This window comes from Salvelinus sp. IW2-2015, linkage group LG24 (genome assembly GCF_002910315.2).
Source record: "Salvelinus sp. IW2-2015 linkage group LG24, ASM291031v2, whole genome shotgun sequence".
NCBI lineage: Eukaryota > Metazoa > Chordata > Actinopteri > Salmoniformes > Salmonidae > Salvelinus > Salvelinus sp. IW2-2015.
This window is the reverse complement of record NC_036864.1, coordinates 2556016-2571812: the sequence shown is the minus strand read 5'-3', so window position 1 is coordinate 2571812 and position 15797 is coordinate 2556016. Positions and strand designations below refer to the sequence as shown.

General features: G+C 43.1%; 1 protein-coding gene across 1 annotated transcript; it reads left to right on the top strand.

Moving 5' to 3' along the window:
- The first annotated feature begins 2119 nt into the window (after positions 1-2119).
- On the top strand, positions 2120-13310 carry LOC111951474 (L-lactate dehydrogenase B chain). The gene is made up of 8 exons (XM_023969594.2): positions 2120-2304; positions 8930-9069; positions 9308-9425; positions 9655-9828; positions 10072-10245; positions 10547-10664; positions 12371-12494; positions 12605-13310. The coding sequence occupies exons 2-8, from the start codon at positions 8941-8943 to the stop codon at positions 12770-12772; spliced, it is 1005 nt and encodes a 334-aa protein (XP_023825362.1). The 5' UTR covers positions 2120-2304; positions 8930-8940; the 3' UTR covers positions 12773-13310.
- Positions 13311-15797: the final 2487 nt, after the last annotated feature.

Below are 15797 nucleotides of genomic sequence, written 5' to 3'. Positions count from 1 at the left end.
TTGACATTGTTCTCCGTGTACCTTCTGTTCTAGGAAGATTTGAACCCTTTTAACCCCAACATTTCTCCAGGTTTTCACCATCATTTTGAAGCCGTAGTTATTTTGTTGCTTTGACAAAGTTATTTGCGAAGATGATTATTTATTTACTGTGATTAGTGATTCATTTACCTCTGTCCCTAATTTTAAGGTCAACCCTGTTATGCGACCTGAACTCTTGTTTTAATATGGTGAAACGATTCCTTTCAAAAGAAACATTGAACATCTAATAGTCAAATCATAATGTAAAAGCAGGTGAGCTGGTTCTACTCTTTTTGGCAGAAAACTGACTGGGTTGAGCATAACACGTCAACCCCGTTGCCAACAGATAGACAGGCTAGAAATGTTTTAACATGTATTCATTTTTTTGGTGAAGCTTGCATTCAATTGCCACTCCCTATTGCACACAACGAGCTTCCATTCACCCTGTCACAAGGAGATGAATGGCTGATTTAAGATGAAATCGTCAACCCTGTTACGGTCAACCATGTTACTCTATTTGGCGCTTAGTCTTTTTTTGTGTGTCAGTCCTTATGAGATGGGAAAATGTGTTTTTTATAAAGTTGAGCATGTGCTATTTATGAAAATGAGGTGAAATCAAATGTTTTTATTGACCAGGTTACACTTCTCAAAGGGCACCAAATTGGTGGAACGTCCCTGGTATCATCATGGAGAGGTCCAGGGGTTACCACAGTCTTCTTCATGGAATTATGTGTAGTCTACTAATGATGTCAAGAGAGAATTTCAAGAAAATGGGCTCAACAAGGAAATAATTTATTGGGTGATGTTTGTTATTTGATCTGGTTATGTTTGTGTAACAAATCAATAAACAGTGTTGATCACAAAAAAAAGCTATGAGTATCAAAGTTTAGACAATTTGTACGCCACCATCTTGTCTAATTCAAGCCTTCTCTCATTGTTTGAGACAGGTGTCCGTCAAAATGACATGTGGCACTTTGGGACGGACCCACCTCTCAATCGATGAGAGAAGACTTGAAATAGACCAGATTGCAGCGTACACATTGTTGAATTATATAATGGAGCAAAAAAACATATTTATTTTAATGGAGCATTTTCTAAAATCAAACGGACCCAATGCAACTAGAAACAAACATTTATGAGACTCCTGTTTCCACTAATCGAGGACGAAGACTATGTTTGGCCAAAAATGATCTGCCCTACACGGAACAGTCTAACCTGTAACTCCAAGCAAGGATGCCACATTTCTTGGGGTTTAATCATATCATCTGGTGTTACAATCTGTAGCTAAGACCATTGCAGCTTGTGAGCTTACTATAAGTTAGGCCTACCTAAATTAGAATCACCTGTTGTCAATCACCATAGGCTTTTAAACTCCAAACTTGAACATGATATCTCTCTCTCTCTCCCTCCGTAGGTGCTGAACACCTTTTGGGAATATGGTAGAGTAGGCTATGCCTACAGTTTTCATTTTCCTATTAAAGTCCATTGAATACACCTAGTCTGTGTAATAGGCCTAACATATACCTACACAGTACAACAATAAAGCATAGACTAGATGATACAGTACATGCACATAACGTTTTGTAACAACCAGAGATTGAGTCCTGGGGAGACAACTTGAATTAATGTATTTATAGGTAGCCGTTGCTATCACAGCAGAGCAGCTCTAAAAATGTCGTCTTCTGTGTGTGCGCAAATGTATCCCCATGTGAATTTGGTCCAAGGGTCATGGCTAGAAGGGGTACCGTTTTAGTCAAATGAACGTCAAGTATATCATTTTTTTGCATTTTAGCTTACCCTTTCCTAGCCTTAAACAATTATCCTAACCTGCTACATTAATTCTCATAATCTGCTGTGTAAATTCTCTACCTGCTATGAAAAATGAAATATGACAATAGCTGTAACCCATCTAGCGAAAATGGTCCAGCCGTCTGACAACATATTTCACAATCTCAATTGCATCCTACTGGCGTCCTCTCTCCTCGTCCTCGCTTCCTCAAAACCCATTGGATGACAAAGCCAGAGATTCCGCCCATCTGACTTTCTCCTCCAATGGGTTTTGAGAAGGAGGCGAGGAGAGCGGACGCGAGGATTTACTATTGAGATTCTCCCCGTGTCAAACTCAGCCAGTGGTAAAGCCCTATGTTGCATCCTCCTCTTTCTCCAAAACACATTTAAACCCCGCACTCCACAAGTGAAATTGTCACGCCCTCTCACGACCTTCTTCAGTCGCCTGCCTCTTTGGACCAAAAAGGGATATTACTACTCTTTAAATCGCTGGAAAATGTATGTATCTAGCTACTGCCGGTGTTTTGCTTTGGCTTTAAGTGAATTCTCATAGGTTCTCTTTTCTCATGTACGCTGTATGCTCAAATGCACGTAGGCCGAAACACATTTTTTGGGGATACATTCTATAGCTTGCAACAGCCTAAATGTTATTGATTTGCATACATGGTTAGGGTTTTATTGACATTTTGGAATAATCGATGTGGGCTATTGCAAGTCCTTTTAGATTGACTTTACTGCTGAATAGAAATGTACATTTCTGCGTTTGTAGGCTGTCTAGTCCTAGGCTACACAGCCTAATGGCATGCTGTGTTTTTGCTAGGTAGTAGGCTAGCTCCTTAGGACGACCAGTCGATGGATTCTTATAAAAGGTGGCTGTCGCTCACTTTACAGGAATTACGTTTTCCTCGTTGAGCTTCGTGGGCGACTCCGTTTTGAACATGACAAAGTTCTCGTATTACGGAATGTGTCATTTGAAGATATGGCAAATGATTTTACTGACGACTTGAATATTATCTTGAACGGTGCAGAGTATTAATGGAATGTGACAAACGAGGTGGAGGTTATAGATGTTCTGCCATCTTGCAGTGCAAAAAAGTATCCCACCATCAAGGACGATGGAAGGACTATTGTATTAAACATTGGCCTACAAGGACATGGCTTCGTTTTTTATAGGAAAATAATAATGTACCTATTGGGATATCAGTTATCTCATGCTCGACATCTTGAGGCTTCAATATTTTTAATATGATTGGTATTATTAATAGGCCTCAATTTGGCGAGTCCACGCCAGCAAGGCCCGAATATATTTTTATATGTCAGATTGTTATGGTAATACTCACATTGGGAGGAAGAATGTTTGATACACCTTTTACATTTGTATCCTAAACCATTTTTGCAAAGATCATGATGAAAGTGGGAATTTTAAGCCCTTAGACGCCTCGTATGATCCGTGAACAGTACATGATACCAGGGGCGCAACTTTGGTTTTAGAAGTGGGGGGAATTATTATATATAAAATATCTATCCAGTCAGATGAACACTCCAAACAGAACACTCCAAAAATCCTATCTGATGGCTCGGAGGGGTCCGCATGGTCCTAAAGCAGACCGTGGCCCTGTTTTGTATCACATTCCAATTATAACTGGGGGGGGGGGGAAGAGACAGAAAATGCACTTTCAGAATGTGGGGGGGGACATGTCCCCTGTGAGAGTTGAACCCCTGCATGATACAGACATCTTGGTAGCATTTACATTTTAGCAGATGCTCTGGATAAGTGTGATTGGATACTTTCCGTGGCTACATGTCCCCTGTGGGATTCAAACTCACAACCCTGGTGTTGCAAGTGCGTACCATGCTCTTGTAAAAGTTTTACTTTAGTCCGTCCCCTCGACCCGGGCGCGAACCAGGGATCCTCTGCACACATCAACAACAGTCACACACACGAAGCATCGTTACCCATCGCTCCACAAAAGCCGCGGCCCTTGCAGAGCAAGGGGGACCACTACTTCAAGGTCTCAAAGCGAGTGACGTCACCGTTTGAAAGGCTATTAGCGCGCACCACCGCTAACTAGTTGATGCGCAAGAGACCAAACAGCCTCAGATCACGCGTTCAGATCATGTTCGAGCCTCTGCTTGGACAGTGAAACACACGTTCGCACCTGCAGGCGGTGTGCAGACGTTTAGTTTCTCTCATGGCTGAAGCCATACTATGTGTCCAGGTTAAACGTGGTACGGCCCTCATTATAAACAGTCGGTTAAGGTCATGGTTAATGCATGTTCAGATCTATTAGAAGCAATTTGAATAGACAACAATGTAATTGAACCAATTGACTGACCAAAGATCAGGGCATTCATCAGCGAAGACGCAGTCCAAGCTGACAGTATTTTGGGCAACCAAAATTATTGATTGAAATCGAAGTGTCAGCTGTACAACTTACATTTTAAAAAGGTATAGGCCAATCGATAACACCAAGACGGAATGCGTTTTGAAGTGATGCGTCGCCGAGAACAGCCAGCATGTCCAGCAAAGTACATGGCCAGTGGCACGCACACACTTCAAGCAGATCAGCAGCTCCACAATGATGTGATTGACTGTCTCCAAGGTGGGGGGGGGGCTTTGTGGCAGCCAGACGAGGCAATCGAAGGAGGATGCGGTGAGCAAAGTTACTGGGCTCGAATTTAGTCAAGCTTGCTCTATATAGATTGAGGCTTCTAATTGTGCATGTTATAAACTACTTTTATTTTGATGATGGGCTATACTCTATGGCTGGATTTATGTATTTTTATCTCCCCCCCCCATGCTACATTTAATTTGGCAGACCTAACTTGATAGACTAGGCCTTGTAGAAAGAGAATCAGACAACCTGGTTCGAATCCAGGCTGTATCACAACTGGCCGTGATTGGGAGTCCCATAGGGCGGCGCACAATTGTCCCAGCGTCATCAGGGTTTGGCGGGATAGGCCGTCATTGTAAATAAGACCGTATGCCAGTGGAAGGGAGGACAGTAGCAGGTGACCCAACTGTGGTTTGACTTATGATTTCCCATTGTAGCCAATTCAGTTGCTGTAATTCCATTAGATTTTTAAATCACAAATACAATTGATATCAGTAAACTAACTTAAAGATATGTGGGTTTTTGAAACAGAATTACAAGGCAATATTTCTTATTTTTAAAGGTAAACAATTTCTCCAACTAAAGAGTGCTGTGAAAGTGTATTTTTTTTAAATGTCAGATCTTCTAACCTGATATTAGATAAAGGAAACAAGTTTTTTAAAGTTATGCGACACCCAATTTGCCTGTGAAAGTAATTGCCCCCTTACACTCAATAACTGGTTGTGCCACATTTGGCTGTAATGAGTTCAACCAAATTCTTCCTGTAGGTGTTGTTCAGTGTCTTTAGTCACTGGCCAAGTTTTGCCCCCACTCTTCCATGCATAACTGCTTTAACTCAGCGACATTTGTGGGTTTTCAAGCATGAACTGCTCGTTTAAAGTCCTGCCACATCTCAATTGGGATTAGGTCTGGACTTTTTGACTAAGACATTCCAAAACTTCAAATTTGTTGCTTTTTAGCAATTTTCATGTAGATGTGTGTTTTGGATCATTGTCTTGCTGCATGACACAGCTGCGCTTTAGCTTCTGCTTACAGACGGATGGCCTGACATTCTCCTGTAGAATTCTGATACAGAGTAAATGGTTCCTTCTACTAAGGCAAGTTGTCCAGGTCCTGAGGCAGCAAAGCATCCCCAAACCATTACCACCACACTTGACTCATTGGTATGAGGTTGTTACTGTGGAATGCAGTGTTTGGTTTTTCGCCAGATGTAATGGGACCCATCTTGTCCAAAAAGTTGACTCAAGTTTGCTAAAAAGCACCTGGATTATCATTGACTTTTGGAAGTACGTTTTATGAACAGATGAGTCAAAAGTCTAACTTTTTGGGCTACATGGGCCCCATTTATGCCTTGCGAAAACCAAACACTGCTGGATTTTAAGGTATCTGTGACCAACAGTTGCATAGCTGTATGTCATGTGAAATCTATAGATTAGAGCCTAATGAATTCATTTCAATTGACTGATTTCCTTATATGAACTTTAACTCAGTAAAATCTTAAATTGTTTGCATGCTGTTTTTGTTTAGTATACACCGATGGGTCTTGAGATTGCCCCTTCAGTCCACTGTGAATAGACAGCCTCTTTGACCCCAGCCATAGGGCCATTTATCCACCCGTTTGTCTTGTATTTTGTTAGACAATTTCTATAGGATTGACTGACAAGGTGAACACATTGTGCCAGGCAAGCCTTTAATTCCCCCACTCTCGACGTGTCTAGACTTGGCAGTTCATGCAGCTTTAGTATTCTGATCATGGAATTCTGAATGCGTCTACACCTACGTTGTAAGTGTGTCCGGATTCCCTTTTCCCACGCTATATAAAGTTCAGGAGTGGGATCTCTGCTACTTTTAAGAGTTATGAGCCAATTGGTAAGCATTACCAACGGTGAATGTGAAAATGGATTCAAAATGGTTGCCCTCTGCTGGTGATTTGCAGGATGTGCAATGATACAAGCAAAAGGAGGTCTGATTGGTTACATTGCCTACTATGCCAATGTATCTGTATACAATGGGTCATAACTTTAAAACTAGCAGAAATCCCACTCTGGAACTTTGATATGCCTGTAGAGTATATTCAACATATATTTTTCTAGATTCATAAATGTTATTGAAATCAAAATACTACTCATTAGAGCAAGCAATAAAGGTTCATATGACACCAACTTTTAATTTGTAGCACCTACAGATGAAACATTATGGAGTCTTAAAGGAGACCTGGGTAAGGTCAATGTCACATTGTGACTACAATTAAATATTTCTCAATTATGCTTTAAGATACAAATGTCATGTGAACAAGCTTTCCTCTAAAGGACCCTTTTATAGATAAAATGTAGTGAAAGTTATGGTGTTCTCTTTTTGTTGTGAGGAGTCACCCATATACAGTACCAGTCAAAGGTTTGGACACCTACTCATTCCAGGGTTTTGTTAGACTATTTTCTACATTGTAAATTAATAGTAAAGACATCACAACTATGAAGTAACACCTATGGAATCGTGTAGTAACAGTGTTAAACATATTTTAGATTCTTGACTATTTCAATTTTTTTTGCTAATTTATAAAAGTAAATAAACCTCACATTCTACATCAGTATCTAGACCCTTCACTCAGTATTTTGTTGAAGCACTTTTTGGCAGCAATTTACAGCATTGAGTTTTCTTGGGCATGACGCTGCGAGCTTGTCTCACCTATATTTGGGGAGTTTCCCTTCTCTGCAGGTCCTCTCCAGCTCTCAGGTTGGATGGGGAGCGTTGCTGACAGCTATTTTCAGGTCTCTCCAGAGATGTTCGATCGGGTTCAAGTCCGTGCTCTGGCTGGGCCAATCAAGGACATTCAGAGACTTGTCCCGAAGCCACTCCTGTGTTGTCTTGGCTGTGTGTTTAGGGTTGTTGGAAGGTGAACATTCGCCCCAGTCTGAGGTCCTGAGCAGCTTTTCATGAAGGATCTCTCTGTGCTGCCACCACCATGCTTCACCCTAGGGATGGTGCCAGATATCTTCCAGATGTGAAAATTGGCATTCTGACCAAATAATTAAATCTTGGTTTCATCAGACCAGAGAATCTTGTTTCTCATGGTCAGAGTCTTTAGGTGCCTTTTGGCAAACTCCAAGTGGGCTCTCATGGGCTTTTTACTGAGGGACTTCCGTCTGGCCACTCTACCATAAAGGCCTGATTGGTGGAGTGCTGCAGAGATGGTTGTCCTTCTGGAAGTTTCTTCCAACGCCACAGAAGAACGCTCAAGCTCTGTCAGTGACCATCAGGTTTTTGGTTACCTCCCTGACTAAGGCCCTTCTCGATTGCTCAGTTTGGCCAGGCAGTCAGCTCTAGGAAGAGTCTTGGTGCTTCCAAACATTGTCAATTTAAGAATGATTGAGGCCACTGTTCTTGGGGACATTTAATGCTGCAGAAATGTTTTGGTACCCTCCCCCAGATCTGCCTCGACACAAAAAAATCTAAACCTGTGGGTAACTTTGTCATTATGTGGTATTGTGTGTAGATTGCTGAGGATTTTTTACATTTAATACATTTTTAGTATAATGTGGAAAAAGTCAAGGGGTCTGAATACTTTCCGAAGGCACTGTATTCTTCATTGTCAAAAGATTAAGACATTTGTCAGAGGGTGCACTGTTTTCATATGTAAGAAATGCAGTAACATACACTCACGCCTGGGTCATGCTACTCATTTATAGGGCTATGTTAGGCCCACGAGTCACATTGTCATGTAGAACAGGTGTCGTCAGCTGAACTTCTCTTCTGTTCAGGTCAAATTGTAATGACGCCGTTGCTTGACCTTTCAGTATAATTTTTAGCTGCTGATGGAGGATTCAGTCTACTGGTGGCAAACAATTCTAACTCACCACATCTTTATTTGTTACGTGCTTTGTAAACAAGCGGTGTAGGACAGGTGTACAATAACAGTGAAGTGCTTACGTAGTCTGCGTCTGTTTTTTAAGAAGTGTTACAAATAACGTTTGAGGAGTTTGCGAGCAATAGTAACTGAGTCTCACATGGACTAGCCTAGATATTTGCGAACAGAGCAACTCTCCCACTGACATCACTTATCGTGCAAGTTTGTGTGTGTGCGCCTCTGCTTCAGCAGCAGCAAATGGAGGGGGCAGTGCGTTTTTTGGATTGTAATTTAGGCTCTGGGGGCCCTAAAGATGGGTTAGGAGGGAGGATTAGGGTGACTGTCAGACCCTTTTTTTGGGGGGGGGGTTGAGACAGTTACTAGGATATTGGTTTTGACTCCGTCTGGAGTAAATAAATTAGATGCCGTAGTGTTGATTGGCTTAAGAAATAGATTCCCTGGGCTGGATACAGATTAAGCCTATGCCTGGACTAAAGGAGCGTGCTCAATGGGGAATGTCAATTTGATTGCTTTTCACAAAAGCAAAGGCATGATGACCTCTCACCCAAATTTCACACTCATCTTGGTTTCCATTTTATTTTTTTCTCAGTAGACGAACCTTGATAACTAGACTGAAGGTTAACCTCTATCTCCCTCCCTCCAGCGTTGTGAATCATGTCGTCTGTCATGCAGAAGTTGCTCACCCCCGTGGCCAGCGGCCCCGCGGAGCCCCCCAGGAACAAGGTGACCGTGGTGGGGGTGGGCATGGTGGGTATGGCCTGTGCCGTCAGCGTTCTCCTCAGGGTAAGTCTAACTATATCACTGTCTTACTGCTACTTTACTACTCTTACTATTGCGTTATCAGTACTAGTTTACCTCCATTGTGATACCAACAAATAGTTACTACTCAGTTAATATGTAGGCTAGTGTAAAAACCACAATTACAAATGTCATTTTTAACTAAATACCAGGTATTCATATCCTTCCTCTCCTTCTGGCCCTTCGCCTCCTCGCCACCCTAACTTCTCCCTCTTTCCTGTAGGACTTGGCTGATGAGCTGGCTCTGGTTGATGTGATGGAGGATAAGCTGAAGGGAGAGATGATGGACCTGCAGCACGGGAGCCTCTTCCTAAAGACGTCTAAGATAGTCGCTGACAAAGGTAAGAGAATCCCCTTGTGTGTATGCCACTGGAGTGGCTCAGAGCTAAAATGGCAGAATATTTATGTATTTTGCAATGAACATGTAATGCAGCCTGTTTTGAAACAAGTGGCCTTACCAGGGTAAGGTTTTGATTACCATTTTAGATTATTTTTTTATTTTTACCCTTGCTAAATGTGAAATGGAAAAATCCTACGTAATTCAATTGCTCTTTCCCGATCTCTGTCCAGATTATGCCGTAACGGCGAACTCCCGCATCGTGGTTGTGTCAGCTGGCGTGCGTCAGCAGGAGGGAGAGAGCAGGCTCAACCTGGTCCAGAGGAACGTCAACATCTTTAAACACATCATCCCAGAGATTGTCAAACATTCCCCTAACTGCACCCTTATTGTGGTGTCCAACCCAGGTACACAAACAAACAAACAATCCGGTACACACACTGACATTTTAAAATACACAATTGGCTCATTCTGCCCTAGATTATGTTGTACCAACATTCCACCCTTATCAAATACTATCAGTATCACAACACATTACAAGATAGGGCGGTCACTGTGACAACAAATTAGGTGACAGGGATGGGCAGTCATTCATTAACATTGTCAAGGATAAGTGTGTGACCCTATCCTCGTCGTTCCCTACCCCCTAGTGGACGTGCTGACCTATGTGACGTGGAAGTTGAGCGGCTTGCCCAAACACCGTGTCATCGGCAGCGGTACCAACCTGGACTCCGCCCGCTTCCGTTTCCTGATGGCTGAGCGCCTGGGCATCCATGCCTCCAGTTTCAACGGCTGGGTGCTGGGAGAACACGGGGATACCAGTGGTGGGTGGTGGGGACGATGGTGATAATGTTGACGTCAGTGGAGTGTGTACTTCAGTGGGAATCTGAGCTCATGTGTGAACTTCTTGTCACATCTAGTAAGCCACAAGGCTGTTGGCAGATTTTAAAGGCTTTAAATGAATCCCACGAAAGTACTTGTTTTGGCATGGATTTTTACATCACTCTGGACATCCAATTATCTCTGTCAGAAAGAATGAGTTGAGTCTGCTTGTTTTAAATAGGAAATTCTAATATCTGGTTAAATGAATGAGTAAATATCTGATTCTCTCCCTGTGTGTGCTAGTCCCTGTGTGGAGCGGTGTCAATGTGGCTGGAGTCAACTTGCAGAAGCTGAACCCAGAGTTTGGCCTTGACGGAGACAAGGAGGACTGGAAGGCCACCCACAAGGCAGTGGTCGACAGGTAACTACCTGAACCTATCCCCAGTTCCATCCAGAGTCTAAATATGTGCCTCTGACTCCACCTAGCCCTGGTAGTACAGCTGGAGTTTACACCATATTGCTCCCCACCTTTTGATTCATTCATATCTACTGGAGCTGTCAAGGTGTAAGGCCTAAAATAAGGATATAAGGCTGGGCTAATTTTCTGTATAATTAGTTCTACTGACGTTGTATACTAGAATTACTGTGAAAGCCGGCCCTCCCTTCCCCATTTTATTTTGAATTCTCTTTTTTTGTGTTTTATTAGGATCCCCCTTAGATGTTGCAGAAGGAGCAGTTATTCTTCCTGGGGTCCACATGACACACTTAATATACAAAAACAGCTCAAGGACAGCACACGTAGCCTTCATATCAATACATACACAAATTATCTAGGTGAAATCTGGGAGAGCCGTTGTAAGGTGTTGCTGTATCTGTTTTTTGAACCCAGGTTTGCTGTTCATTTGAGCAATATGAGATGGAAGGGAGTTCCATGCAATAATGGCTCTATATAATACTGTACACTTTTGAATTTGTTCTGGATTTGGGGTCTGTGAAAAGACCCCTGGTGGCATGTCTGGTGGGGTAAGTGTGTGTGTCAGAGCTGTGTAAGTTGACTATGCAAATAATTTGGAATTTTCAACATCGTTTCTTATTAAGAGGTGATGCAGTCAGTCTCTCCTCAATGCATAGTATTTATATCAGCCCTCTGATTTACTGTGAAGAGCAAGATGTACTTCTCTGTTCTGGCCAGCTGCAGCTTAACTAGGTCCTTTGCAGCACTCGACCACATTACTGGACAATAATCAAGATCAGACTAAACTAGAGCCTGCAGGACTTGCTTTTTGGAGTGTGGTGTCAAAAAATCAGAGCGTCTCTTTATTACAGCTTTACAACCATTGAATCTATATGTTTTGACCATGACAGTTTACAATCGAAGGTAACGCCAATTAATTTGGTCTCAACTTGTTCAACAGCCACACCATTCATTACCAGTTTCAGCTGAGGTCTAGAACTTAGGGAATGATTTTTACCAAATACAATGCTCTTACTTTTAGAGATGGTCAGGACCAATTTATTACTGGCCACCCATTCCAAAACAGACTGCAACTCTTTGTTAAGGGTTTCAGTGACTTCATTAGCTGTGGTTGCTGATGCGTATATGGTTGAATCATCAGCATACATGGACACACGTGCTTTGTTTAATGCCAGTGGCAGGTCACTGGTAAAAAATAGTAGAGGCCCTAGGGAGCTGCCCTGCGGTACACCACACTTTACATGTTTGACATTAGAAGCTTACATTAAAGAAAGCTCAGAATCCACAATATGGCAGAGGTTAAAAAGCCATAAAACACGGGTTTTTTTAACAACATGTTATGGTTAATAATATCAAAGGCTGCACTGAAAATGTCAGTAATTTGTGTCAGTGCAGTACATGTTGAGTGCCCTTCACTATAAGCATGCTGAAAGTCTGGTACCTTGTTTACAGAGAAAGCATTATATTTGGTCAACACCCTTTTTCCCCCTAGCAGTTTGCTAAGAGCTGGCGAAGAGCTGATAGGTCTGCTGTTAGAACCAGTAAAGGCCGCATTACCCCTCATACAGGTTCCTCTCATTGCGAGAGAGACCTGTTCAAGATGGCAAGAGTCGGCTGTTGACTGACGGTGACTGTTTTGTGTGCTCCTCCAGTGCCTACGAGGTGATCAAGCTGAAGGGGTACACTAACTGGGCCATCGGCCTGAGTGTGGCTGATCTCACTGAGAGCATCATCAAGAACATGAGCAGGATCCACCCTGTCTCCACCATGGTCAAGGTGACGGGATAACACAGTCGCACATTATCCACATGCGGAAATGTAAACGCACACGAGAATAGAACACCCATTTCTATGTGATAACTGACGGCTGCGTTTTGTTTCTCCAGGACATGTATGGTATTGGCGAGGAGGTGTTCCTGTCCCTGCCATGCGTGCTGAACAGCAACGGAGTGGGCAGCGTGATCAATATGACCCTGACCGACGCTGAGGTGGGACAGCTGAAGAAAAGCGCAGACACACTCTGGGGCATCCAGAAGGACCTCAAGGACATCTAGACACACATCTGCCCTCCCTTTTCCGTTCCCGATGCAGTCAAACCCAGACCTAATTCCAACCGTCCTCCGATCTACTGTATCCATCTCCTTTTCATCTTAATCTACTGGTATACTCTTCCTTTCACCCACCCTTTCCTTTTGTAGGATTAGGTTGCTGTGTTTCCATGCTAGGTACTGTGTGAACCAGTATGACTGTATGCACCCTCATTCGATTCATGTGTTAAAGCTATTGTTCTACGATCAAAAAAAATGTTGGCTTTATCCTCCGTTTGCACTGTCTTGAAGCACTGTTCTGTTCACTTCCTGTAGTGAGCGCAGAAACACAGACCCTATAACTCAGTCTCCTCCTGAGGGGAGCAGTGGTGTTGGTTATTGTGCGAGGAGAAATATTCAGTCCTTTCTGGCATTCAATGTCAAAGAGGGAGAGAGGGCAGAGGTGGAATCAATCGAAACCACCTACTTTATTTTTACTTACTGTAACACCCATGTTGATTGTGTAATGAATAACGACAACTAATTAATAAATATTTGAACCTTACGAAGCCTGTTGTGTCCAATGACGTAAATGTTTCTCTGTAAACTAGGCTACACAATGCCTCCCTGTGGTTACATATTGCTACTACATAATCTGACATTTTTCAAGATGAGTTAAGTGGAGAAGGAAATCCAGATCTCTAGCCATGCTTTTATTCACATAAACTATCAAATTAATTTGGACAATTATTGACATTTTCAGCAAAGAAACATTCTGTTAAATAGCCAACACTACTGCATGCCTTTCACATTGCTATTCTTCCCCAACCAACAAATTAAGGCCCTGTCAACTGTTTAGTGGTACTGACATGCGTCTAGCTGGTTCAAGACACTTTTGTAGTGTAATGCCATGTAGTGTAATTATGTGGACACCCCTTCAAATTTAGCAACTCATTTTTAGGGGTGTCCACATACTTTAGTGTAATTGTCTTGAATCATCACGTTGCTGAAAGGTGTATAAAATTGAGCACATAGCCATGTAATCTCCATAGACAAACATTGGGAGAATGGCCTGTACTGAAGCGCTCAATGACTTTCAATGTGGCACCATAGAATTCCACCTTTCCAACTAGTCAATTTTTTTGCCCTGCTAGAGATGCCCCGGTCAACTATGTGCTGTAATTGTGAAGTGGAAACGCCTAGTGGTAACAATGGCTCCGCCGTGAAGTGGTAAGCCACACAAGCTCACAGAACGGGACCGCCGAGTGCTGTCCTCGGTTGCGATACTCCCTACCGAGATTCAAACTGTCTCTGGAGGCAATGTCCGCGTAAGAACTGTTCGTCGGGAGCTTCATGAAATGGGTTCCTGTGGCCGAGCAGCCTAATCCCCATGAGCAATACCAAGTGTCGGCTGGAGTGGAGTAAAGCTTGCCGCCATTGGACTCTGGAGCAGTGGAAATGCGTTCTATGGAGTGATGAATCATGCTTCACCATCTGGTAGTCCAAAGGACGATTCTGGGTTTGGCGGATGCCAGGAGAACGCTACCTACCCCAAAGCGTAGTGCCAACTAAAGTTTGGTGGAGAAATAGTGGTCTGGGTATGTTTTTCATGGTTTGGCTAGGCCACTTAGTTCCAGTGAAGGGAAATCTAAACACTACAGCATTCCAGACAATTCTGTGCTTCCAACTTTTTGGCAACAGTTTTAGGAAGGCCCTTTCCTCTTTCAGCATGACCCCCATGCACAAAGCGAGGTCCATATATAAATGGTTTGTTGAGATCAGTGTGAAAGAACTTGACTGGCCTGCACAGAGCCCTGACCTCAACCCCATCAAACACCTTTGGGATGAACCGCTCCTCCGCTCTCTCCACTGGCTTCCAGTTGAAGCTCGCATCCGCTACAAGACCATGGTGCTTGCCTACGGAGCTGTGAGGGGAACGGCACCTCCGTACCTTCAGGCTCTGATCAGGCCCTACACCCAAACAAGGGCACTGCGTTCATCCACCTCTGGCCTGCTCGCCTCCCTACCTCTGAGGAAGTACAGTTCCCGCTCAGCCCAGTCAAAACTGTTCGCTGCTCTGGCACCCCAATGGTGGAACAAACTCCCTCACGACGCCAGGTCAGCGGAGTCAATCACCACCTTCCGGAGACACCTGAAACCCCACCTCTTTAAGGAATACCTAGGATAGGATAAAGTAATCCTTCTAACCCCCCCCCCCCCTTAAAAGAGTTAGATGCACTATTGTAAAGTGGTTGTTCCACTGGATATCATAAGGTGAATGCACCAATTTGTAAGTCGCTCTGGATAAGAGCGTCTGCTAAATGACTTAAATGTAAATGTAAATGTAATTGGAAAGCCGACTGTGAGCAAGGCCTAATCGCCCAACGTCAGTGCCTGACCTCACTAATGCTCTTGTGACTGAATAGAAGAAATTCCCCGCAAGCGATGTTCCAACATCTAGTGGAAAGCCATCCCAGAAGAGTGGAGGCTGTTATAGCAGGAAAGGAGGGACCAACTCCATATTAATGCCCAGGATTTTGGAATGAGATGTTCAACGAGCAGGTGTCCACATACTTTTGCTAATGTGGTGCACTTTTGGCCATTTAGTGTATTTTTCCTGATCGGTTGTTACAAGGTGTAATAATTACATCACACAATACATGTACAAAACTTTTATTTAGCAGACTTGTATTTCCCAAACCCAACTTACAAGTAGACAATATGACACACACATTCTTTACCTCATGAGTGACGTGCTATAACGACGCTGCTATAACTGCTACAACAATAAGAAATTGACCGTATCAGTTGTTTAAATATTGGTTCCTTCTTGGGAAGAGAAAATGCTTGTCAATTTAGGCAGGAACTTCTAGTTCTCGGAGGGAGAGTAGAATAGGCAACAGTTTGCTTGTCCTGGATCTGATGAGGTTGGCCTTGGATGGGTCAAATTTATCGCGCTTTCCAAATCGGAGTCCAAACGGGTTGAAGTTGAATTTGCTGGTCCGAGTTAAACGATGTTTGCAGATCATTTGTCGCTGGTCTTCATCATCCT